Source organism: Lissotriton vulgaris, unplaced genomic scaffold (assembly GCF_964263255.1).
Source record: "Lissotriton vulgaris unplaced genomic scaffold, aLisVul1.2 SCAFFOLD_4384, whole genome shotgun sequence".
Lineage (NCBI taxonomy): Eukaryota > Metazoa > Chordata > Amphibia > Caudata > Salamandridae > Lissotriton > Lissotriton vulgaris.
In genome coordinates, this window is record NW_028246724.1 from 9797 (window position 1) to 34175 (window position 24379).

Here is a 24379-nt window from a genome sequence, read left to right on the forward strand (position 1 = left end):
TGCTGCATTCTTAAAACCGCCAACTGCGTGTGATATTGCAAAAAACTGAATATTGGCGATAGATGGATGGATAGAGACTTTTGAAGACTTCATAGGGGGGGGTCCTTTCTTGTTTCTGCAGACTTCACGGCCGGGCATTGCTTCGCCGCAGTGCCACACCAGCTGCAAAGGGCCGGGCCGTGCTCCGCCTGTTTCGCGGCCGGGCTTGGCTCCGCCGGGCCCCTCCCACCATCAGTGACGCCAACAACAGCGCCAGGAGGCGCATAAAGGCAGCGCCAGGGCCAAGTCCAGTGGGGGTCCTTTCTTGTTTCTGCAGACTTCACGGCCGGGCATTGCTCCGCCGCAGCGCCACACCAGCCGCAAAGGGCCGGGCCGTGCTCTGCCTGTTTCCCGGCCTGGCTTGGCTCTGCCGGGCCCCTCCCACCACCAGTGACGCCCACAACAGCGCCAGGAGGCGCATAAAGGCAACGCCAGTCCCTTGCCCGGAACGCGCCAGACGAAGCCCGGGCAAAGGGCGGGCCCTCTGTGGCCCTCTGGAGACCGAAAGAGACTGGACTGGGCCACCCCCCTTGGCTTTGTAAACACACCAACTAAGGTAATTGATTGATCTGATGGAGGCTAAACGTAAGGCTGTGGCCAAAAAGACACCAATGCATACGCGATCTGCAACCAGGAAATTAACACTGACGCAAACCCCACTTATTACCCTAACCGCAATTGATAGAATGTTGCAGCAAACAATTGGGGTTGTTGTGAATGCGATTGAAAACACTGAAAGAAGACTCTCTTTGCCACCCAGTATGTGTTTAATTACTCAATCGCCACAAGTTGTGAACTCCTCTGCAAATACAACTAATGTAACAACATGATTCGATGTTATTACAATCTTTCGCAGGTCTGCCAGGGAATGATTTAAACCAGGTTGTTGCACCGCAACCTTTAGAACCTACTGTGTTTTCTGCTAGGGAGAGTAGTTTATCATTAACACCCAATCTGTTAACAAGTGACATATCCCAGCCCCCAATATCGAATAACGTGCCTAATGATACAGGGGAGATGGATGGTTGTGATATCAGTGACATTATCCCTATCGCTGATTCAACTAACACTAGTCTGTTAAGTAGTGTGACTGACTGCGGGCCTACTCGGCCCAAAGGTAAACCCACTCACAGTAGGAAGATGTTGTTGGTTAATAAACTGGGCAAGAGATACAGATGCAAAAGAAAGAAAGTAACCCAAACTTTGACAGATCATGGAAGGGAGGGAGAGGTATTGCAACACAGCTCAAAGGAGAAACTAACCACAATTAACATAGAGGGACTGGCGCAACATATAGAGAATATGATAAAATCCTACATTACGCCAGTGACCGAAATCTTAGAATCCCTTAGTAAAAAAGTGGAGAACTTGGAAAAATTGGGCATAGCCAAATTAGACATTCTAGAACATCTGGGCACGCAAGTCAAGTCCCCTACTATTAATGTACCAACAGGGAGACCGAGCAAAAACACGCCAAGCAGTGCAACTAGAGTCCCTAGTATACCCACTATGGCAGCGACCCCGGTAGCAACCACAAGTGGAGTGAAAATGTTAAATACCATCGCCCCAAATGTAACAACGGGCCAAAAAGTCACTGCGGGACAAAGGGAGACAGGTGGCCCCAGTTACAACAACACAATCTTACCAGCACCTAGGCGCCACATTAACAACACCATCCCTGCTACGATTAACCTCCCACCGGAATGTAGACCATATGTAGCTATCCTTGCTAATGTCCCTAAACTTAAGCCTACCCAATTCGAAAATCAGGAAACCCTGAAAAACAAAACCTTGCACTGGCTCGTGAAAAACTGTGGATTCCCAACACGAGGGGCAAATCAGATTGTTTCCACACAAGGAGTAGGTTGGTTGGGACCGAGCAAAAAGGAGATAAATGGGGACTGTACAGTCATAAACTACAAGGCTACTGAATGGGCAAGAGACTCAATCTTAAATGCACCAATGCCATCAAATCATGAATATAACACCACGTTGTTTCCACTTGACTACTTCTATAGGAACCAGTTAGGAAGACAAACCACAACACAGACTTTTAAGCACCCTAGAGCCGTACACTTCAACTACCCCATTGTACCCCCTGTACCAGCACCATTGTATAATGTATATGATAATTTCACAATTGCTATCTGCAACATATTTCAGGTGTTTAACTCACTAGAGGAGAACGACTGACTGAATGCACCATCTATGATCCCACATTTTGAATCTACTGTATCTGGTGAAATAGCTACAATTGAACAAGGGTCACGGGGTCAAATAGGGTTAGATGATGTAACGGTGTTAAACACGACTAGCACCGAACAATGTAAAAATAACGATGCAATTATGCCAATCGTAACCACCCCTACAAAGATAAACCCGAACGTGAGCCTAGAAACACCGTCACTGATTGACTATCCTGATGTTACACAAGGCAACCCTGCCGACTGTTTAAAGGTCACCACTTGGAATATAGCTGGAATTGCTGCTAAATTAACTACTCCGTTCTGGGATAATTTCATCATACAGGGTTACGACATAATATGTCTACAAGAAACGTGGCATAGAGATCAAATACAAGTCGAAGGATATACCACCTACAGTGTGACAGCAGTAGCATCCAAGGCAGGTAGAGCAAAGGGTGGTTTATTGACTCTGGTATCCACTAAATTAACGGAATTCAGTACCGGTGGATATGTGGAGGTGGGTCAGCATGCATCAGTTTTACGACTGACACATAACGAATGTAGGGACTTACTAATTGTGAATTTTTATGATAATATAGTGGGTCCCAACCGGGGTATGATCGTATCGGATGTCGAGCAGGCAATAGAAGAAACACTTGCATTATCGAGCAAATGCCCTGTAATACTCTGGGCAGGAGATTTTAATACCCAAGCATGCAGACACGCTCAGAAGGGGATCTGTGGACACCGAGAGGAATACCCTGGGGGTGATAGTATTACCTTTAATCATTTCCCCCACAATAACTATGGTAGTGCATTGAACAATCTAGTAGCTAAATTAGACCTGGAACTACTAGATTGTACTAAGAAAAAAAATAACGAGATGTGCCCAACATTTAGAGGGAGAGATGCCCACTCAGACATTGATCATATCTTGGTGTCCAATGGTTCTGTCTATTCCAATGTCTGGGTAATAGAGCAGCCAGTGAGTGATCACAACAGTATATCAATGGAATTAATGGGATGGGCCCAAAAACAAATGTGTATGGTAGACCCGTCCAAGGGATTGTGGCTGAGAGACCAAATGGCATGAGGATCAAGTGGATCAAATTAGACCCCAATAAATTAATGGTAGATATTATCCGCAAATGTAATAGAGAGGTAGGCTGTTGCTTAGCACCTAATGTGATCGCGTCCACTTTACTTTCTAATTTTTTGCAAATTACTAATACTATTGAGAATTCCCTGGTAGTAAGAAATAGAAATCCTAAGAGAAATAAAACTGCATGGTTTGATAAGCACTGTGCCCAGTCACTAAAAAAGCTAAAAACAGCGCTTGATGTTAAGCCGAGAGATAAAGATAAAATCTGAGAAGAGCGACTTAACTATAAAACTGCCTTAGCATCTAGAAAAAAAGAGTTGCAAAATGAAGCCTGGCTGAAATTGGACATGGCTGCAGAAACAAAAGACCATAAACTATTCTGGGAAACTGTAAATGGTCCTTTTTTAAAGAACGATAACATCCCTGAAATTAGTTCGCATGTTCGTTGCCACGCATGGATTGCCCACTTCACTGGGATTTTTAATTCTGATTTTAATCCAGATGGGTCTATTTTAAGTATTGATACAGTACCATGTCCTAAATGGCAGAAAATGCAGTTATTTTTAACTTTAAATGAAGTTACAGAGGCAATGAAAAATAGTAAGGGTGGCAAAGCACCTGGGCCTGATGTGGTGCCCATGGACTTTTATAAACACAAAATGACTCCTTGGGCACCAATATTAACACGTTATTTTAACGCGGCCGTAGAAGATAGTTTACCTATAACATGGGGGCAGTCAATCATTGTGCCGCTTTATAAAAAAGGCTCCAGGCCTGAAGCACGAAACTACCGCCCCATTTCACTCTTGGACTCGACAGTTAAAATCCTTAGTCGTGTCCTATTAGTGAGATTGGAAGCCTGGACCGAGGAAAATGAAATCTTATCCCCAGTGCAGTATGGGTTCCGCAAGGGGATGGGAACAATGGAGCAGTGCGTGAACCTGGAACTAATAGTCAGCAAGTACACTAAAGCTAAAGACGGTAATCTTTTCCTGTGCTTTGCTGACTTGAGTTCAGCATTCGATCTGGTGGAACACGCACTGCTCTGGCCTATCTTGCTGGCAATGGGTGCCCCCGTTGAAATTATCCATCTCCTTGCCAGGCTGTATGACAACTTGTCATGCAAAGTTTGATGTGGAACAGACGGAGAGTGCACCCCCTTTTTTAAAATCAAGAGAGGAATCCGACAAGGATGCGTACTTGCCCCACTCCTGTTCTCCCTTTTTATAAATCAAGTAGATCAAATTTTAAGACAAACTAATGCAGATGCACCTATCATTAACGGTAATCCAATCCCAATCCTCTAATATGCGGACGACGCGGTCCTTCTTTCCAGGACCCAAAACGGATTGCTACATCTGATCAATAGGTTCCACATATTTACTGAAAGTAGAAAGCTGAAAATAAATAAAGGAAAGACTGTCACAATGTCATGTGGCAAGAAACTAAGAAAATGTAGGTCCTTTTTTTTAGACGGGGAGAGACTGGAATCTGTTAGAAGTTTTTGTTACCTTGGCATCACTTTCTCAGGAGATGGGAAATGGACTAGTGAACAAGAAAGTGTCCTTTTTAAAATGGTTAGGAATACAAGCTGCGTTTTTAGATTTGCTGCCAAATTACGGGGTCGTAGAATACATGAAATGTTGTCAATATATAACTCAAGATGTATAACATCGGCCATATATGGGGCTGGGATATGGGGCTATAGTGCCCAGAGTGCTAACTTGATTCAGCGTGAGGAAAACTTGTTTTTAAAACGATTAATTTGTGCCCCGACAACGGCCTCAACTGAGATAGTACATAGGGAACTTGGCATGAATTATGTTAATGATTTAGTTGCTTTACGACCCCTGTCCCTATGGCGCTCAATCTGGGCAAAGGAAGAGGCAAAATTTACTCAGGATGTAATTTCTGATTGTTTAAAGCTCGATCGTCGCTCAAATATCCCCTGGTTATGCCACATACAACACTGGTATAAGACACTGTACGGCTACAACATCTTTGAAGATTTAACAACGGGGTCCGTGTTGTCGAAGCGGGAGCTCAAAGTTTCATTCCTTAAACATACAGATAGGATTAGAACGGAAAGATATGTAAAACAAAGTACGTTTAATCTATATCTGGAATATAACAACAATGAAGGCTTCCAAACTTACCTAACTATTGTTAGTACCAGTTCCCACTGTTTTGTATTAACACGTCTGCAGTTGGGAATTGTGCACCATCTTGTGGCATTTCCTACAATTAAGAAACCTGGTACATGTTTATGTCCCTGTGATGGAAAATCCAAACCGAGTATTTGTCACTTTTTGCTATTTTGTAACTTTTATATTTCTTTCCGGAAATTTTATCTAAAACCCATCTTTTTAAAATACACTATGCGTAGTACAAAAACAGCGATGCAATTGATGTTTGATTTAGAGACCCCAGATGTATTTTTCTATGTGGCCACCTATATTTTAAAATGTATTTTTGCACGGAAATCAATTATTGTATGAACTCGACCAATGATGCATTTTTATGACAGCTTAAGTATCCCTTTTTATATGTAGAAACCGAATATCTCCAATACCTATAGCACTTTATACTGCGTATTTGCACATGTCTTGTTACTGGAATGTACTGAGAAACATTTCTAGAGCATCCGGTTTTGTGCTGCTAAATGTATACTGCACTTTAGGAAGGATGGTACTGTCACTTTTCACTTTATTAGGCTAGTTTGCACATCTACTTCCAGACGTATGCACTAAATAGGCACCTTAACTGCCAGACATGCGCTGCTATTGTATACTGTGTTCAGAAAGAACGGTATTGTCACTTTGCACTTTATCTTGCTACTTTGCACATGTACTAGTAGAAGTATGCTTCAATGTAAGTTGTACATATGTAAGGATGATTCAATTAATTTTGCACTTTAATATTGCTAAATTTGCACATACATTAGTATACAAATGCACCAAAAAGCACTTTAAAGACTGTCGGATATGTTGTGTTAAATGTATACCGTATTCAATTAATCATGGTATTTTGCAAACCAAAATTTATATAAATATATGATGTTTTTATTTTTTTGTTGTTGCTATATGGTTGTATTCATACATACCAAATAAAGCATTTTGAAATTGAAATTGAATTGACTTCATAGATGCAATAGATGAAAAAGAGTATTAAGTATCTTGAGAAACATATCCGGTGAAGGAGGAAAGAAGCCATAAACAAAAATTTACATGAAGGTGAAAAGACATATGAGCAAATCGAAAAGGCTTTTAATGTCAAGTTTAAGCCAGTGCCAAATGTGAATTATAAAAGATATATATTCATCCAGAGACCAGGTAATCAATCAATCAATCATCGTATTTATATAGCGCACTACTTACCCAGAGGGTCTCAAGGCGCTGGGGGGGATCCGCTACTGCTCGAACAGCCAGGTCTTGAGTGGCTTCCTGAAGGCGTGGTGGTCCTGGTTCAGGCGGAGGTGGGTGGGGAGGGAGTTCCATGTCTTGGCGGCGAGGTAGGGGAAGGACCGTCCACCTGTGGTGGCTCTGCGGATGCGGGGGACGGCGGCAAGGGCATGGCTGGTCGAGCGAAGCTGGCGTTTGGGCGCGTAGAAGTTGAGGCGGCTGTTGAGGTATCCTGGGCCTTGGCTGTGTAGGGCTTTGTGTGCGTGGATGAGGAGACGGAAGGTGATTCTCTTGTTGACCGGGAGCCAATGCAGATCTCTCAGGTGTCCGGAGATGTGGCTGCGACGGGGGATGTCCAGGATGAGTCGTGCTGAGGCGTTCTGGATCCGCTGGAGTCTCTTCTGGAGTTTGGCGGTGGTTCCGGCGTAGAGGGTGTAGCCGTAGTCCAGACGGCTGGTGACGAGGGCCTGGGTGACCGTCTTCCTGGTCTCGGTGGGGATCCACCGGAAGATTTTACGTAGCATGCGCAGGATATTGAAGCACGACGAGGAGACGGCGTTGACTTGTCTGGTCATGGAGAGGGAGGAGTCCAGGATGAAGCCCAGGTTGCGTGCGTGGTCTGTTGGTTTGGGTGCACTGCCTAGGGTGGGGGGCCACCAGGAGTCGTCCCAGGCGGAGGGTGAGGATCCCAGGATGAGGACTTCCGTCTTGTCCGAGTTCAGTTTCAGGTGGCTGTTCTTCATCCATTCGGCTACCTCTTTCATCCCTTCGTGAAGGTTGGCTCTGGCGGTGGCGGGGTCGTTGGTAAGGGAGAGGATCAGCTGGGTGTCGTCGGCATAGGAGATGATGTTGAGGTTGTGCTGGCGTGCGATGTCTGCGAGGGGGCTCATGTAGATGTTGAAGAGGGTTGGACTGAGCGAGGAGCCTTGAGGGACGCCGCAGATGACTTCGGTGGCTTCAGATCTGAACGGGGGGAGGCGGACTCTCTGTGTCCTACCGGCGAGGAAGGAGATGATCCACTCCAGTGCCTTCTCCTGGACTCCGATGTTGCACTAGGGTACGATGGCAGACAGTGTCGAAGGCCACGGAGAGGTCGAGGAGGATGAGGGTTGCTGTTTCTCCGTTGTCGAGCAGCGCTCGGATGTCATCGGTGACTGCGATCAGGGCGGTCTCGGTGCTGTGGTTGGCCCGGAAGCCAGACTGCGAGGGGTCGAGGGAGCCGTTCGTCTCGAGGAAGTCGGCCAGCTGCTTGTTGACGGTCTTTTCGATGACTTTTGCAGGAAACGGGAGCAGCGAGATGGGGCGGTAGTTCTTGAGGTCGGTGGGGTCAGCCGATGGCTTCTTGAGTAGAGCGCTGAGTTCGGCGTGCTTCCAGCTCTCCGGGAAGGTAGCGGTGTCGAAGGAGGTGTTGATGATGTCCCGCAGGTGGGGTGCGATGATAGCGTCGGCCTTGTTGAAGACGTGGTGAGGGCAGGGGTCGGTTGGAGATCCGAAGTGGATGGTGTTCATCGTGTGGACAGTGTCTTCGGTGCTGATCTGAGTCCAGGCGCGGAGGGTGGTGGTGGGGGGCGGTGGTTCGGTCGAGGTGCTCGTCGGTAGAGTGCCGAAGCTGTTGTGTATGTCCGCAATCTTGTTGTGGAAGTAGGAGGCGAGGGAGTTGCAGAGGTCTTGCGAAGGGGTGATGTCGTTAATTCCGGCGTTGGGGTTGGAGAGCTCTTTGACGATGTTGAAGAGTTCTTTGCTGTTGTGTGCGTTGTTGTCCAGTCGTTCCTTGAATGCAGTTTTCTTGGTGGCGCGGATGAGTTGGTGGTGTTTCCGGGTGGCGAGCTTGAGGGCAGTCATGTTGTCCGGTGTTGGGTCTCTGGGCCAGGTTCTCTCGAGGGCTCGGCAGTTCTTCTTGGAGCTCTTGAGTTCGTCGGTGAACCATGGGGCTTTCTTGCTGCCGGGTCTGCTGGGCGGGGTCCTCAGGGGGGCGAGCTCATCTGCGCAGTCGTTGATCCACTTCGTGAGGTTGGTGGCCGCCTGGCTAGGGTTCGTTGTGCTGGTGGGAGAGTTCGTGCTCAGGGAGGATGCGAGCTGGTCGGCTGTGATCTTGTTCCAGTTCCTGCGTGCAGCCTGTTGCTGGTGGTGGTGGAACGCGGTCCTTGCGAAGCTGAAGTGGACGCAGCTGTGGTCCGTCCAGTGGAGTCCGGTGGCGTGGCTGAAGGTGATGTCCTTGCTGGATGAGAAGACGGGGTCGAGTGTGTGTTCGGCGTAGTGGGTGTGGGTGGTCACCAGTTGCTTGAGTCCCAGGTTGGCGATGTTGTCCAGCAGGGTGGTGGTGTTGCGGTCGTTGTTGTTCTCCAGGTGGAAGTTGAGGTCCCCGAGGAGGATGTAGTCCGCGGAGCAGAGGGCGTGCGGGCTGATGAAGTCATCGATGTCTTCGCTGAATTGTGAGCGTTGTCCAGGGGGTCTGTAGATGAGGGTGCCTCTGAGGGTGGTCTTGGGGTTGATGTGGACTTGGAAGTGCAGGTGCTCGGCGGTAGCGAGGATGTCATCGGTGTTGGTCGTGATGCGGATGGTGTTCCTGTGGACGATGGCGATGCCTCCTCCGGTGTGGTTGATGCGGTCCTTTCGGATGATCTTATAGCCGTCTGGGATGGCGATGGCGATGTCAGGCGCGGAGGAGGCGTTCATCCCGGTTTTCGTGAAGAAGGGGACGTCTGGGGCTGTGGTGTCGAGCAGGTTCCAGATCTCGATGGCATGCCTGTGGACGGAGCGGGTGTTGAGCAGGATGCATCTCAGGTGGCTGCTGCTGTTGCTCGTCGGGGTCTTGGGCACTGCTGGAGTGGTGCAGGCCCGGATGCAGGTGAACTTGCAGGCGTTGCAGCAGAAGGGTCCGTGGGTGTGTCTCGGGGTGGCTCGGTAGCAACCCAGGGATCGGCCGGCGTTGAGTTCGTTGAGGGTGGCGGCGTTGTACGTCCGGCGGGTGGGCAGGGGACAGTGGGGGCCAGGGGTCCTGGCGCTGGGCGCGGTCCTGTCGCGGACGGGCACAGACGGGCTTACCTTTGGAGCGCCTTCGGCGCACAATCGGCGCGCCCGCTGCGCGTGACCGCTGCGCGTTCGCACGGTCGCCATATATGGCCAAGTGCAAGGGAGGGCGGAGCAGCTGGGAGGCGGGAGCGGGGAGGGCACAGAAAGAAAGTGGGCGTGGTTAAGAAACGGAGGCGGGAAGCGGGGAGCAGGGCGGGAGGACACCGCGGTTACAGGGGGACAGGCAATAAAAATAAGACCATTGATGAGTTTGTTGAAAGACTGGATGTTTGGTAAAGCACTATAAATTCAATTAATTTATGATTAGGAGGCTACCCTCCTCAGAGTGATCAATGGATGTCTGTCGTAAGAATTTCAACGACGAATGCTGATGGAAACTGAGCTTGTATCAAGTCCTCAAGGCTGCTTGCGCTGACTAGCGTACTTATCGCCAAGTGACTGACATGAAGGCCGTAGGTGCCCAAAGTGCATCGGTCATGAGCACGAAAAGTAAGCCAAGAAACAAGGCCGAGGGACACAAGGTCCTGTCTCCACAGAAAAAGAAAACGTGTTACAGATATGGACTGTCGTTTCCACACAAAGGTAAATGTCCCGCCATTGGACAGATATACATAGACTGTGGTAAAGCGAATCATTTCGTGATGACTTGCAACGCGAAGATAAAAGTAAATGTGTTGCAGCGTGAAGACAAAATGGCCGACCAAACGCTACATCAGGTACATTCAACGTACTCCCACAAGGCTAAGCAGTCACACCAATTGAGGCAAATCGACGCAAAATTAAGTTGATAATCGTGTCTAAATCATCGAGACAGAATTCCTCTGTGTGTGTTTACAATGAATGTTTACTGCAAAAAGGCATGCACATATGGGGCTAGTCGAATGTGAGAAAAAATACAAAGTGAAGACAATTCAACATGAAGACAGCTGTGCGTCGATAAATATTGTGCCTCTGGAGATGTATCACGAATTATCTCCGGTACCTCAACTTTATCAATTCAAAGACTAAAGTATACTCATGGGCTTCAAAAGTCAAATAAAAAATTTGTAGCCACGATGAAATTTAAGAAAACTGTGGTGAATGCGCCTATTCATGTACTTCAAGGAACAGCTTCGTGTTTGCTGAGTTTCCATAGTGCTGCTGATATGGGACTGATATCAGTGAACTACACTATGAAGGCTCATCGTGAAATTGTAAGTCAATTTCCTTCATTATTTCATGGGTCGGGAAAACCCAAACATTCTATTTTGCGCAGACCGAGGAAGGAGGAGGGTGTGGGGCTTCCCGACATTCAATTGTATTACAAAGCAGCGCAACTCCGAGTATTGGTAGAATGGACACAACAGGAGTCAGAAAAACACTGGTTACATATGGATCGGAGCGTTGCAAGGAGGACGATCTGGGATTTGGTATGGAGGCCCAAGAGCGACAGGCCCAAAAATGTTTATATCAGCACCCCCACCCGCACTACTTTGAAGGTTTGGGACTCGGTTTCCAAGGATGACAAGTGGACTACCTTTCCCTCCCCTTTTACGCCAATACACTTCAATCCTGCTCCCCCCAGCGCTAGAAGAGGGTCCCTTTGAGGCTTGGAAGGAGGGAGGCTGCCTTGCATTAACACATCTCTTCCATAACTTCGATCCGCTCACCTTTGACAATTGTAGGAGGGACTATGGGGGTTGGGGAATATGAACTGTATCATCACACACAACTACTTCACTGGGCACTATCTCCTCGGTGAGAGACGCAGCTACACGGCCCCTCACGAAATTTGAGGCCTTTCTCACCAAGACCTCCTCCATGAAGGGTGTCATATACGGGTTCTTACTTTCCACTGTGATTTCTCCTAGACCCCGATACATGTCCATATGGGAGGGAGTCCTTCGACAAGAAATCACCGACGAGGAGTGGACGCATTTATGGTCAGATATCGCAAAGATTAATCACTCCTTGGAACTTAGGGAGGCGCACATGAAAACCATGATGGATTGGTACCTATACCCAGCCAAGCTGAGACAGATATTCCCTGGTACCTCTGACAGATGCTGGAGGGGATGTGGGCTACTAGGGGACTTTCAGCATATCTGGTGGGACTGCCCCAGCATCCGTCCGTTCTGGGAGGAAATTCTTGCCCATATTAAAGAGATGTTGGGTTACTCCATCCCTACATCGATGGCTACTACCCTACTAGGTCTCCGTGATCCAAGTCTCGAACATCAGACTAAGGCAGATAAAAAGATTGTGTGGCTCTGCATTGGGGCGGACAAGCTCACCCTGGCTGCGGAGTGGAAAAGGAAGGAGGTGCCGGCCACCTCCCTCTGGCATTCGCGCCTATGGAAGCTACTGAGTCTAGAGCGGATGGCTGACATCTTTAGGGATGATTTTAAGAACTTTGAATTCCGCTTGGGCCCATTGGTCGCTTTTCTTTCCAAGGGTCTTCCGTCTGCAGTGTGTCCTGCTAGTGTTAGAGCCCTCCACCTCTTCCAGCTATGAATCCCTGACAATATGTGTACTTGATCTCCGTCTTTTTTAATTTTCTACCACCACTGGGGAGGGGGGAGGGATTTGGGTGGGGAGGCGGTTCTGTATTTCGTTGTTGTTTGTGTGTTTGTTCCTTCTTATCATTTCTTATTCGACAATGCCCTCAAGGGAAACTACTTGGGGAAGCACTCCGATTGACATTCAGCAATGCGGCGGCTATTAATTTTAGCCTTGGGACTGTAGGCCACTATACGAGCCACCGGGAGTGCGATTGTCTTTAGCCTTCGCAACTTCTCCTCTTCATTTGGCAGGTCGCATGGTATACCCCGTTTCTGTCAGAAGCTGTATCCTTCAGAGAGCTAGCTTGTGTGATAGGGGTCCTGCTTATTTGGGGTTTTGTCTTATTCCACCATGTTGCATTTGGGCTTTGGTTTAATTGCTACCCCCTGTGTGGGAAGATGAGCGGGATTGTCGCATGTTTCTGTTTTAAAAAATAATAAACATAACTTTGACAAAAAAAACCATAGACGAGTTGCGTTTCACTTACAAAAAGCTGTTGAAAAGAAACTTCATTTTTTACTTATAGATGGCATCATTGAAGGCTCCATTGGTCCGACACCATGGCTTTCTCCCATTGTAACAGTGCCTAAAAGAGACAGGGAAGGAGCTGTACGCATAAGTGTTGACATGCGTCAGGCCAACAAGACAACTGAGCGAGAGAAACCTCACAGTCCGCTCATTGCTGATTTAATAACTCAATTGAATGGCACAGAGTTCTTCTCTCGACTCAATCTAAATAAAGGATCTTACCAATTGGAACTTGAAGAAAAATCCAGATACGTTGCAACCTTTTCTATGCATATTGGTTTGTTTTGCTACAAGCGATTGAGTTTTGGTGTATCCTCTGCTGCAGAACTTTTCCAAGTCGTCATTTGACTTATCATATAGCCTGTAGTAAATGCATTTAACTGTAGTGATATATTGGTATTATGGAGCTGCACAGAAAGAGCATTACAAAACTCTCATGCAAGTATGTCGTTTGCTGAAGGATGCAGCCTTAACTCTGAATGCTGACAAATGTGAATTCCACAAAAAAAGCTTGAAATTCTTTAGCCATGTCTTTTGTGATGGGGGTATGAAACCTGATCCAGCTAGCGTGCAAGCATTGTCTACTGCAAATCCCCCACAAGGCATTTCTACGATACAGTCATTTCTTGGAACGGTCAATTACTGTTCTAGATACATACAAGACTTTGCTATGGTCATTGCACCAGAACTAACCAAAAAGTATGTGTCTTTTCATTGGTCACGTGAGTGTGAGAAGAGCGTCCAAAAAATCAAACAAGCCATTGAGAGCGCCATTGAAATCCCGACTTTGATCCCAAACTCCATACAGAGGTTGTAGTTGATGCTAGCCCTGTCGGGTTAGGCACAATCCTTGCACAGCACAAGGGACCGCCAAATGCCTGGAGACATATTGTGGTACATGCCAATAAGAGCCAGTTACAAACTGAACGTGCTTACTCGCACCCTGAGAAAGAAAGTGTGGCACTGGTTTGGGATTGTGAATAATTTCCATGTGTTTGTGTATGGAAAGCCCTTCACATTAGTGGCTGATCACCAAGCATTGTTGATGGTATTTGGCAATCCCACTGCAAAAATGCCTCCTCGAATTGAGCATTGGGGTTTGAGGTCACAAGAATTACAACTACACGATTCTTCATCGTCCAGGGAAAGATCAGAAACAGGCTGATTATGCCCTGGTACCCCATCTAAGACAGTGGAGGGTTACATCCAATTTATTGTGAAATCGAGCACACCAACTGCCATGTCTTTAGAGCAAATTGTCACTGCCACGAGCCAAGGTCCTGGCATGTCAAGATTAAAAGTTGTGGAACCAGCATTCCAAACCTCTCACTAATGACAGCGAGTATATAAAGTTCAGAAATGTGAGATGAACTTTCAGTAACGCAGCAAGGCCTCAGTCTGCAAGGTACACGGATTGTTATTCACCAAAGTCTCTGACAACAAGTAGTTGAATTTGCCCAAGAAGGAGATCGAGGAATAGTTGCCTCTAAGAGAGCTCTCCGTGATCGAGTCTGGTTTCCGTATCTTGACAAAAGGGTCAAAAAAGAATTGAAGACTTGTCACATATGCAACTGTCTTTCATCTCAAGTTAGTCAGCAATCATTGAGTCTGTCAGAATTGCCCCATCATGTTTGGGAGAGAATTGCCATTGATTTTATATGTCCGTCTGGATAATGGACATTATCTTCTAGTTATTGTTGATCAATACTCCCATTTTCCATTGGTAGAAGACCTTTCATCTGTGGTACTGAAAATTCTGGACCCGTGTTATAAACATTGTCATTTCATGACGATTTTGATATCAGCAGACCGGAAATGACAAGTACGATACCCGTGCGCATTTTCGGCGTATTTGAGCACTGGGATCACCCTTAAACCAGAGTTTCCGTCCCGAACCCTCGGGTTCCATTTTGTGAACGGCAGCCATTTTGTGATTGCCCTCACATAGCCAAATAAGTTAAGACCAAACCCGAGTCCGAAGGACACGTACACCTTTGCTGACTCCTCTGTGACCTGGGCAAGCTGACTCCACTGCCCGAAGCCAAACCTGTTCAGTCAGCTCCTTCCCAGCGGCCGAGCGAGATTAGTATCAAGGCACAACATGCCATAAACCTTTCATCGCGCACAAACCATGCCCAATCTTACACACACCTGTCCCTGTTCCCTTCTTTATGACTCGTTTTACAAGGAGGAGGTTCCCGGTTTTATTGGGGGTCCGCCGATATCTGATGGAAATACTGGACCTTGCCGGGTAATTGATCATGGGTTGGAATTACTAAAATGTGGGCTTGTCATCATGACTCTGCTTTTCTTTTGTAGTGAAAATATTCGAATGGTCTAACTGTAAAACAAGGAATTTGTGCCTAAAGCATAATATTTTGTATAAAAAGAGAAGGTTAGATTGAATGTTTGAGCAGTCTCCTGAGAACCTACATGCTGTTGTACTTCTAGGATACCTGTTACTGGTTGCAGCCAATAAATACGATCTTTGACTTCACCTAGAAGACTCTATGTTTCTGTAGTCCGAAACAGGTAGAACTCGAGGTCTTCGGGTGTTACCCCCTGGCACCGCTGGGTTCCGAAAAACCCAGTACCTCACATCCACTACACATGGGCAGGGTTATTCAAAAACTAGATGGAATCTTTGCGTCATGACTTGTACCTGCAATCTTAAAATCTGACAACGACCCACCTTTTAATAGTCAAGAATTCAAAAACGTTCTAAATCACCTCAATATAAAGCATCAAAAAAAGAACTCCCCTTTGACCCCAATCCAATGGTCTGGTAGAACGCCCCATGAGTACTCTAAAGAAAGCTGTTCAGCATTCTACATTGGGGAAGCTCGACCTCAAAGGTATTTTGAACACTATTCTTTGAGGTTACGGTTTGACCCCCTCACTCGACCACAGAGGAAACCCCTGCAACTATCATGTTAGGAAGAGCCATGACAACCAAGCTTTCCCAATGGGAGGGGCTGGATGTGACCGGGGATACATCTGCATGCTGATAGTCTTCTTCTGTTGGGAGAGAGGTGATTCAAACTTACATTTGATTAGGTTCTGTCCTGTCCTCACTCAAAGGGCTGATTTACCCCCTACAGATCGTCTGGAGCCAGGAATGGGCTGCAAGGGATTGTTGAACACTTCTGAGGGTTCATTTGAAGTCACCCGTTCATCAAAGACATTTTTGAGTATATGTACTGGAGCTCTGATCCCATGTTTTTAGACGCTGCTTCGGACTTGTAGCCAGACACTGTTGGCTCTACAATCTGCTCATTGCCATGAGGACTGCTGTGCTACCAGGAGCAACCAACATTTTGATTAACTGCCTTGTTGTGTTGACCTGCTGCTGCTGGGCTGCAGGAGGGACTACCAATTTGCAACCTAACTGTATGTGCTGTCTGCTCCCTGCCACCTCCCTTTGTGCCTGGAAGTGCTCTCTACGGGTTTGTTTGCTTGCCCTCTGTTCTCTCGAAATCTGAGGGCCATCAAAGACCTTGTTGTTGAGTCTTTTCTCCAAGACTTCTGCTGGGTGAGCCCGTTTTACAAGGGCTAGCATGTCGCCAGTGCTCTCTTCTGCACCAAGGTAAAACTTTGTGCATTACAGGACAGTGCACCATGGGCCTACAGTGCAGCGCTCTGACCACGGGAGTGCCTTTGTGCATTCTAGGGAAGTGTTTCATGTTTTACAAACCAGCATGTGGTGAGCGTTTTTTCTCTAGCGTGAACAGCGTTGTTTCGCCTGGAGGCATTACCAGAGAAACAAACACGTCCTTGAGCCCGCGTGCTCACTGCAGCTAAATTGTATTGTGAACCTCACCCCCGGAGTCTGGCAAGATATCACCACCATCATATGCCACCAAGAATAAACTAGTGTGGCCCCTCTGGTCGCGAGACTCGAGGAACAGCCCCCTGAAGACTTGTACTGCTCTGAGGTGGTACAGTCAGCGTCTAAGGCTGCAGAGCTACAGGAGCTGCACAAAGCCTTCAAGGCAGGCCTTTCGACGACACGTTGTTCTGTAACATGTGGCGGCCCAGCATTCCGAGGCTCATTCCAGCCAGACTCACCCTCTGGTTTTAACTGGTATACTGCACGAAGCCCTCAACGTCAGGTCCCACTCCCGAGACATGACAACATTGTTAGCAAGTTACAGATGCCCTGAGGACAGTGACCATGCACCCACAAAGGTACTGTGAGACGGGTTGGGTCCAGAAGAGTGGTAAAGCCACCCTGCTCTCCTTCGCGGGTGGCTTGGTTTCCCCTGGGCAAAGATATGCGATTCAAGCGGCTCTGGCAGGCTCCACACTCGCAAGAGCATGAGGGGCATTTCTTGTTCAGCATTGTCTCTGCTCCGGAGATGACCTCAAGAATGGTGCAGGCCGTCCATAGAGGAGAACTGCTGGAAGACTCCAGCTCAATTACTGTTTAGCGTTTAGTAGGTGCTCCTGCGCCGTGCGTTTGGTTTCTAAATGCAATCACTTCAACCACGTTCACTACAGTTACCGTATGAAGTGTAATAGGAGCGCAGGTGCGCTGTGACCTATGTTTTCATAGTAATTTGTGTTTGTCTCTGTCAAACCTGCATTATTTGCACTAACGGTGTGATTTAAGTCAGGTTGGTCTTGTTTGATTTACAATATAGAATTTATTTTTACATAATCCTGCGTGGATTCCCTTTTGTGGTTTACTCACTGTGTTGCTGCGCGAGTGTGTTGAACAAATGCTCTGCACATTGCATCTTTAAACTAGCCTGACTGCTCTGAGCCAAGCTACCAGAGGGTGAGCGCAGGTTATCTCAGGTGTGTATCTGGCTTACACCGACTAGAGTGGTGGATTCTGCCTGGCTTAGGTGCCTACCCTGGCCAACCAGAAACCCCATGTCGAACAGTGGTTCTTGTGAATCCCTTGATTTCCCAGCATGCTCCTGCTGCAGGACCAGGTCAACGTACTTTATGTAGGAGGACTAGCCACCATTTGTGTCTCAAAGGAAAGTGTGACTCTTTTTCCTAGAACTTACATTGTTTTCCCCTGAATTGTAACTGTTCACTTCTCCATATTATATCAATGCAGCTTTTTCAAGAAATATTTACTTCATGTAATTTTCAATGTTTTTTCTATTTTGCAGAACAACAATCACATCTAGAAAGTATGAATGGGAAAGAAATCCATAAAGGTTCCGGAGGCAAGATGAATTTTACTCAAAATATCTACTTAAGGAAACGGCGCAGAATGCACATGAGGGAGAGAAGCTTTGCTTGTAATGTGTGTGACAAAGGATTTATCAATGAGACACTTCTTGTGAGGCACAAAAAAGGACACACCAGCCTCAGGCCATATCCCTGCGGAACGTGTAAAAAGTGTTTCACTCAAAAGGCAACTTTTTTACAACATCAAAGAACACACACTGGAGAGAGGCCTTATCACTGCACAGTGTGTTCCAAGCGCTTTGCTCAGAAGGGGACCCTTATACTGCATCAAAGAACTCACACAGGAGAAAAGCCTTTTCACTGCACCATCTGTGAGAAGAGCTTCAATCAAAAGGCAAATCTACTACAGCACCAAAGAAAACACACAGGGGAGAAACCTTATCACTGCACTGTGTGTTCAAAGCGCTTTTCTTGTAAGGGGACCCTTGTACGGCATCAAAGTGTACACACAGGAGAGAGACTTCATCATTGCACTGTGTGTTCCAAAACCTTTTCTCAGAAGACAAACCTTGTACTGCATCAAAGAACTCACACAGGAGAGCGGCCTTATCACTGCACTCTGTGTTCCAAGCGCTTTGCTCATAAGAACAGCCTTGTTCGACATCAAAGTGTACACACAGGAGTAAGGCCTCATCACTGTACTGTATGTGCAAAGAGCTTCACTCAAAAGAAAATTCTTCATCAGCATCAACGCAATCACACAGGAGAAAAGCCTTTTCACTGCACCTTGTGTGAGAAGAGCTTCAGTCAAAAGGCAAACCTTGTTCAGCACCAAAGAAAACACACAGGGGAGAAACCTTATCACTGCACTGTGTGTTCAAAGCGCTTTTCTTGTAAGGGGACCCTTGTACGGCATCAAAGTGTACACACAGGAGAGAGACTTCATCATTGCACTGTGTGTTCCAAAACCTATACTCAGAAGACAAACCTTGTACTGCATCAAAGAACACACACATGAGAGAGGCCTTATCTCTGCATTAAGTGTTCCAAGCGCTTCGTTTATCAGGGATACCTTGTACGGCATCAAAGCGTACACACATGAGAGAAGCCTTTTCACTGCACTGTGTGCGAAAAGAGCTTAAATCAGAAGTCAAGTCTCGTAACACCAAACACACAGGAGAGAAACCTTATCACTGCAAAGTGTCTTCCAAGCGCTTTTCTTAGAAAGAAAGACCATGTATGGCATCAAAGTGCACACACAGGAAAGAGTCCTTAGTGCTGCACTGTGTGTGAGAAGAGCTTTACTGGTAAGGCACATCTTCTACAGCTCCGAAGTTTACACTCCAGGTAGAGGCCTCATCGCTGCACTGGGTGTGAGAAGAGCTTCATATGCAACGGCACCAAATAATGCACACTAAACGGAACCCTATGACTGTACAGTTTATGCCATTAACTTCACTCAAAACAACTTTTCTACAACACCAATGAATACAAACAAGATAGATTCATTTTCACTGTAACAATCTTATGTCCTGCTTACCCCAAAGTAAGTTTTACTGGAATGTTGTAACTTAGCGAGGGCTTATAGTCATAAATTCCTAGTGGCCAGTGTTCCCTGTAGGGAGCGTGCATTTAGTGTAATAACCCTGAGTGCGCAAACTCCGTTGCGAAGCGCATACACTTCATCACTGAGGCACCATTTGCAGCTCTTGCTTGTAAAAAGCGAGCAGTGTGGGAAAAAAAGATCTCTTGCGTGAAGGAGCACAGAAGCAGATCTTGGGCCGAGCAACGTACTACCGTGGAAGAGGGGAGAACAAGCAGCGTGCCTCTTAAACGGCAGGTATCGGGTTGCCGAGGGACACAAGTTGTGCAGCATGTTTCTTCTTCGCATGCTGTTTGCTGCACTAGTTTCTGAGAGAGGCTGCAGGGCTTTACAGGCAGCTGTGGCTCTCCGGGCGTGATCCGTCCCTTTCAGATTAATTTATTTTAAAAGGCCATGCACTAATTAGCATTGTTCGGTATTTAAGGGCATGATGTGCAGCATACTGATGTTTAAGTCCCAGCTAAAAGTGTTCAAAAGGCAAGCACTCGGTGCATAATGGTATGCCTGTGCTAAACTAATTTAGAGAAGTCATTTCTGACCCTGCCGCAAGCATGCTAAGGCATATATGCCCCCAGTGAGGCAGCATCATTCAGATGAGTCATTTTCCCGGTCTAGACCTGGGCTCTGTAATTGCAGCTCTGGTCACCTGTGAAGCGTGATTGCGAGCAGCCGTACAAGAATGTAAGGAGATATGATCGGTAACCAATCACATCCTTGTGTTATTTCTTTATAAATGTTCTGAGTCTTTCTCACTGCGAGTTGATTCTATTGTACCAACCGAATATAGGATTCATTTACCACCTCGCTCACGCCATTACATGAGGGCACAGTCGCAACGCTCTCACACCGTCTTAAAAAACACACACTAAACTACTACTTACACATCACAACTACTTTTAGCTCACAGCTAGGGCTCTCAGCGCAGACCCCTATTCACAGATGCCAAAGTCCTAACAAATCGAAGCCCGTAGCCCCTCTGCAGCGCACACAGGTACTCGCCTCTCGGAACGGACTTGCTTCCATCTTCTGCCGAGGTGCTGCTCGCTCTTTGTGGTGCCTGATTAACGTTGGAGCTGCAGAAAAAAACGTGGGCTCTTTTACCTTCCCATCATACCTTTATCACATATGTTTAAGAATTAATAGTTGAACTGTGTTAATTGCAGATGTATGTAGACCTCTTTTCCTCAATAAATCCTGCTGTATCTTTCATTTCAATGGGTTCGAGTCAGCATTCTTTGCATTTAAGATCCCCTCCTATAGGGCGCACATTTATTTTTTGTGTCACTCTGTAAGCTCTACAGCGCTCAGGCTTCGGTAGTGAAGAGCGCTGCCGCAACCAACTGCAAAGCAGCTAACCCACTGAGCAGCCCCTTATCTATGAGTGCCGCCAGGTATAACTTGATTTACCTCTTGTAAGGAGTAAGTACTGTGTCCAGACTGATTTTTTTAATTTCTCTTTTTCATCCCAGTTCTTATTTGCTTTCCTCATTCGAACAATGCAAAATACAGCAAGACTTAGGGCAGGATGTACTAGCATCAGGAATACCGATTTCCTATTTGCGATTCTCTATGAGTCGCAATTTGGAAATCGGAATTCCTAATGTATGAAAGCAATTCTTTTGAGTTTCATTAGCGATTGCTAGCGAGATTCAAATAGATCTACCTCATGCATATTAGTGAGGTAGGTTGCAATTTGAGACCCATTAGGAATCACAACCATCACAGAGATGGCAGCCTGCTGAGGTCAGCCGATCACCATGTCTGTGATTGGTTTTTATTAAAGCAGTCTGTTTTTTTTTTTTTATGCAGCCCGTTTTCCTTAATGGATAATGTGATGCATTTAAAAAGAAAAAAAATAAGCTTTTTCGTTTAATTTTTTAAGAGTAGACAGTGGGGTCCTTGGGACAGCCGCCTGCTCTTAAAAATATTTGTTTTCCATTCTTCAAAGGTCCCGTACCTATTTGCAAGTGGGTTACCACCTCCTGCAGGGAGTCAGTAAAACTTGACCTTAATTCGGTCGCAAAATTTCATACAGCCCATTCAGATTCAGTAATTGGAAGAAATGCCGTAAACACGCCCCTTTTAAATACCAAATCGCAAACACCAATTGCAAGTAGGTAGCGTTTTACTGAATCACAATTTGTATTTGGTACATTTGTAAAAGCATTTTTGTGGTTGGACGTTTCCAACTGCAAAAATGCTTTGTACAAGTGACCCCTAATGATTTACTCCCCCAGCAGCAGAACTAGCCAATAGGGCACTAAACTAATGGTGCAGCGCCAGCTTTGCACGTGTGCAGCAACAGCGGTGGCATGAGCACCGGCACAGGTTTTGTTTTTTTAAACAAATCAATCACTGCAAGCATTCATTTATTTGTGCTCCTCATGATTGCAGATATCTGTCAGTCTTAGGCTTGGAGATAATATTTAGTTTGAAGTCCATGTTCGTGTTTTCCCAGCGGACGGCAGAAGCTCCTGCTGTTCTTGGTCCATTCATCACACACTCCTGCTGGTGCTTGGTGACTCTTCAAGCTTCTGTGCGCTTTACCATTGGTGCAGCAGGTGCAGTGGCACGGGGCCAAGGGCTGTGAGGAGCCCGTTGACCCTGTAAATTACTGTATATTAGCTGCCCAACAACAGTCAAATTGGTGACTTCCTTTGCTTGCACCTGAGCTCAGGGCATCCTGGTCTTTCCACAAATATGCATAAACCCGAGCTGGGCATCACTGCTAGCGCTGATGGAGGGCTGTATGCTTTAGAAGGAGAGTCGATCTCTCAGGACCATGCTCAGATAAAATGATCATTATTACGAGTGACTGCAGTGCCGACGCCTGAACAGTAGGAACCCTTCGTCTACCTCTTCCTGGTTCATGCAGGACTTCATTCTACCTAAAATAAGTTTCCTGTATGTTTCATTTAACAGCACAGTTTGCTTCCTAAATGGAACGGCAAAGTTAGCTTTTAGTGGGATGAACAGCACATAGGATTATACCTGCAAGTGTTTTGTAAATACAAGCAGACACACACACGCATCAACCCTTTTAAGAATATCCACGCCTTATGTCCATTATACTCCACTCCACGTGTTGTATAGCATTCCCCATCATAGGGAGGGGACGCCTTCACAAAAGAAGGGTCGAGGACGTGTTGCATTTTAAAAGGCTTCAAACCTGTGCTCTGCATGCTGCAGAGGTCCGCAGTGTATGCGTTAACCATCTGCGCTACCTTACATGCTTACTAAGACACAGGAAAAACTGTGTATGTGTGTCAATTGTAACTGAGGATCAACAAACGTTTTGGTTTAGAGGATCACCTAAACCTTTTTGTTTCGTAGCTACAAGCACTTTCTTTCTGTGGCACTTTGCACTTTGCATTTCATGTTCACTGTGCTGCGGCTCACCATTACCAGTCCACCGAAAACAAAATGCAATTGAGAATTGGTTGCAGGTTGCAGGCTCCACTCATCATCCACCGTTCCACAAGCAGGTAGTTTGGATCTTCCATTTATTTAAGGCAATTCCTGAAATATCAGAAATAGCTGTATAGTCCAGAAAAATGTTTCACACTCTCAGGAGATTCCTTTCTTTTCTTGTCCAACTACTCTCTGCTGTTTTAAAAAAAAAAATTTTTATTAACATTTTAAAGATCACACATGCACATTTGACCACCTCGTCGTCCCACTGCACAACATAGTTCTTGTATCATACAGAAAGTAGTATAAAGCATTCAGTGGTAAGTGGCGCTCTTCAGTGTACCTTTCTGCTGCTGACAGTCATTCGATAGATCTCTCCCCACACACATCTGCCCCAGAGGACCTGTCGTCCGTACATTCTTCAACTGCATACATTCGTTCGTCCTTTGCAGGGGTCTGGTATTACCGCAGCCCCATTCCATAGCCCACCACGCTGCAGCCTGCAATCCTCTTTTAGTATCCTGTGTCCAGCATCGTCCCTCTGCGTGCCCTTCCTCCTCAGCATTTTCGCCTTTGTCCACTAAGTATGCCTTATAAAGGGCCCAGTAGTCCCTAGGGTGGTTCTGCACCGACTGAAGCTCATTAAAAGTGCCCAACTACTCATTACAGTATGCCATGTCCGAGTGCCGATCCCCCAATTTTGGGGCAGGGCCCCTTGCCCAGCGCATCGCTACTCGCTACTCTGCGCTTAGCTAATAGTAGTCCAATAGCTACTAACTTCCCGACCGATTTTCCTAGCTCCTTATCTTATCACAATAAAGCTAGCATTGGTTCCATCTGTATAGTGAGGCTGTTCTAGCCGTCAATGCCTGGAAAACTCCCTCCCAGAATTGAAGTATCGCTGGACAGTACCAAGCAGCATGTATGAACCCTTCTTCCTGCTCACTGCATCGCAGGCAGTTTGCAGATTCCCGTCGGCCATATCGATTCCATCTTCCTAGCGTATAACACTCACGGTTTATGTACTTAAAGTGTATCAACTGGTGTCCCCATTTACAGATCCCTCCTTCGGTCTAGCGCAGCAGGACTGCCATACCTTATCTTCTATGGGCCTACCCAAGTCTCTCGGCGAGTCCGATCTTGCTTTAGTCACACACACGCGATTGCAGAAGGCTCCAGCTGGGAACTGCAAGGCCCAGAAGGCAGTGGGCACACCAGAGGACAGCTTGCCCCTCCCCCTAGCCACCAGGGGCTACATAGACCTCTCGCGCCTCTCGCTCTGTGGGAGATTGTCGCGCCTGCAGAAGGCTCCAGCTGGGAACTGCGAGGCCCAGAAGGCAGTGGGCACACCGGAGGACGGCTTGCCCCTCCCCCTAGCCATCGGAAG

General features: G+C 46.7%; 1 protein-coding gene across 1 annotated transcript; it reads left to right on the forward strand.

Annotated features, from left to right (window-relative positions):
- The first annotated feature begins 17979 nt into the window (after positions 1–17979).
- Positions 17980–18996, forward strand: LOC147665771 (uncharacterized). The gene has a single exon (XM_086949495.1). The coding sequence runs from the start codon at positions 17980–17982 to the stop codon at positions 18994–18996; it is 1017 nt and encodes a 338-aa protein (XP_086805621.1).
- Positions 18997–24379: the final 5383 nt, after the last annotated feature.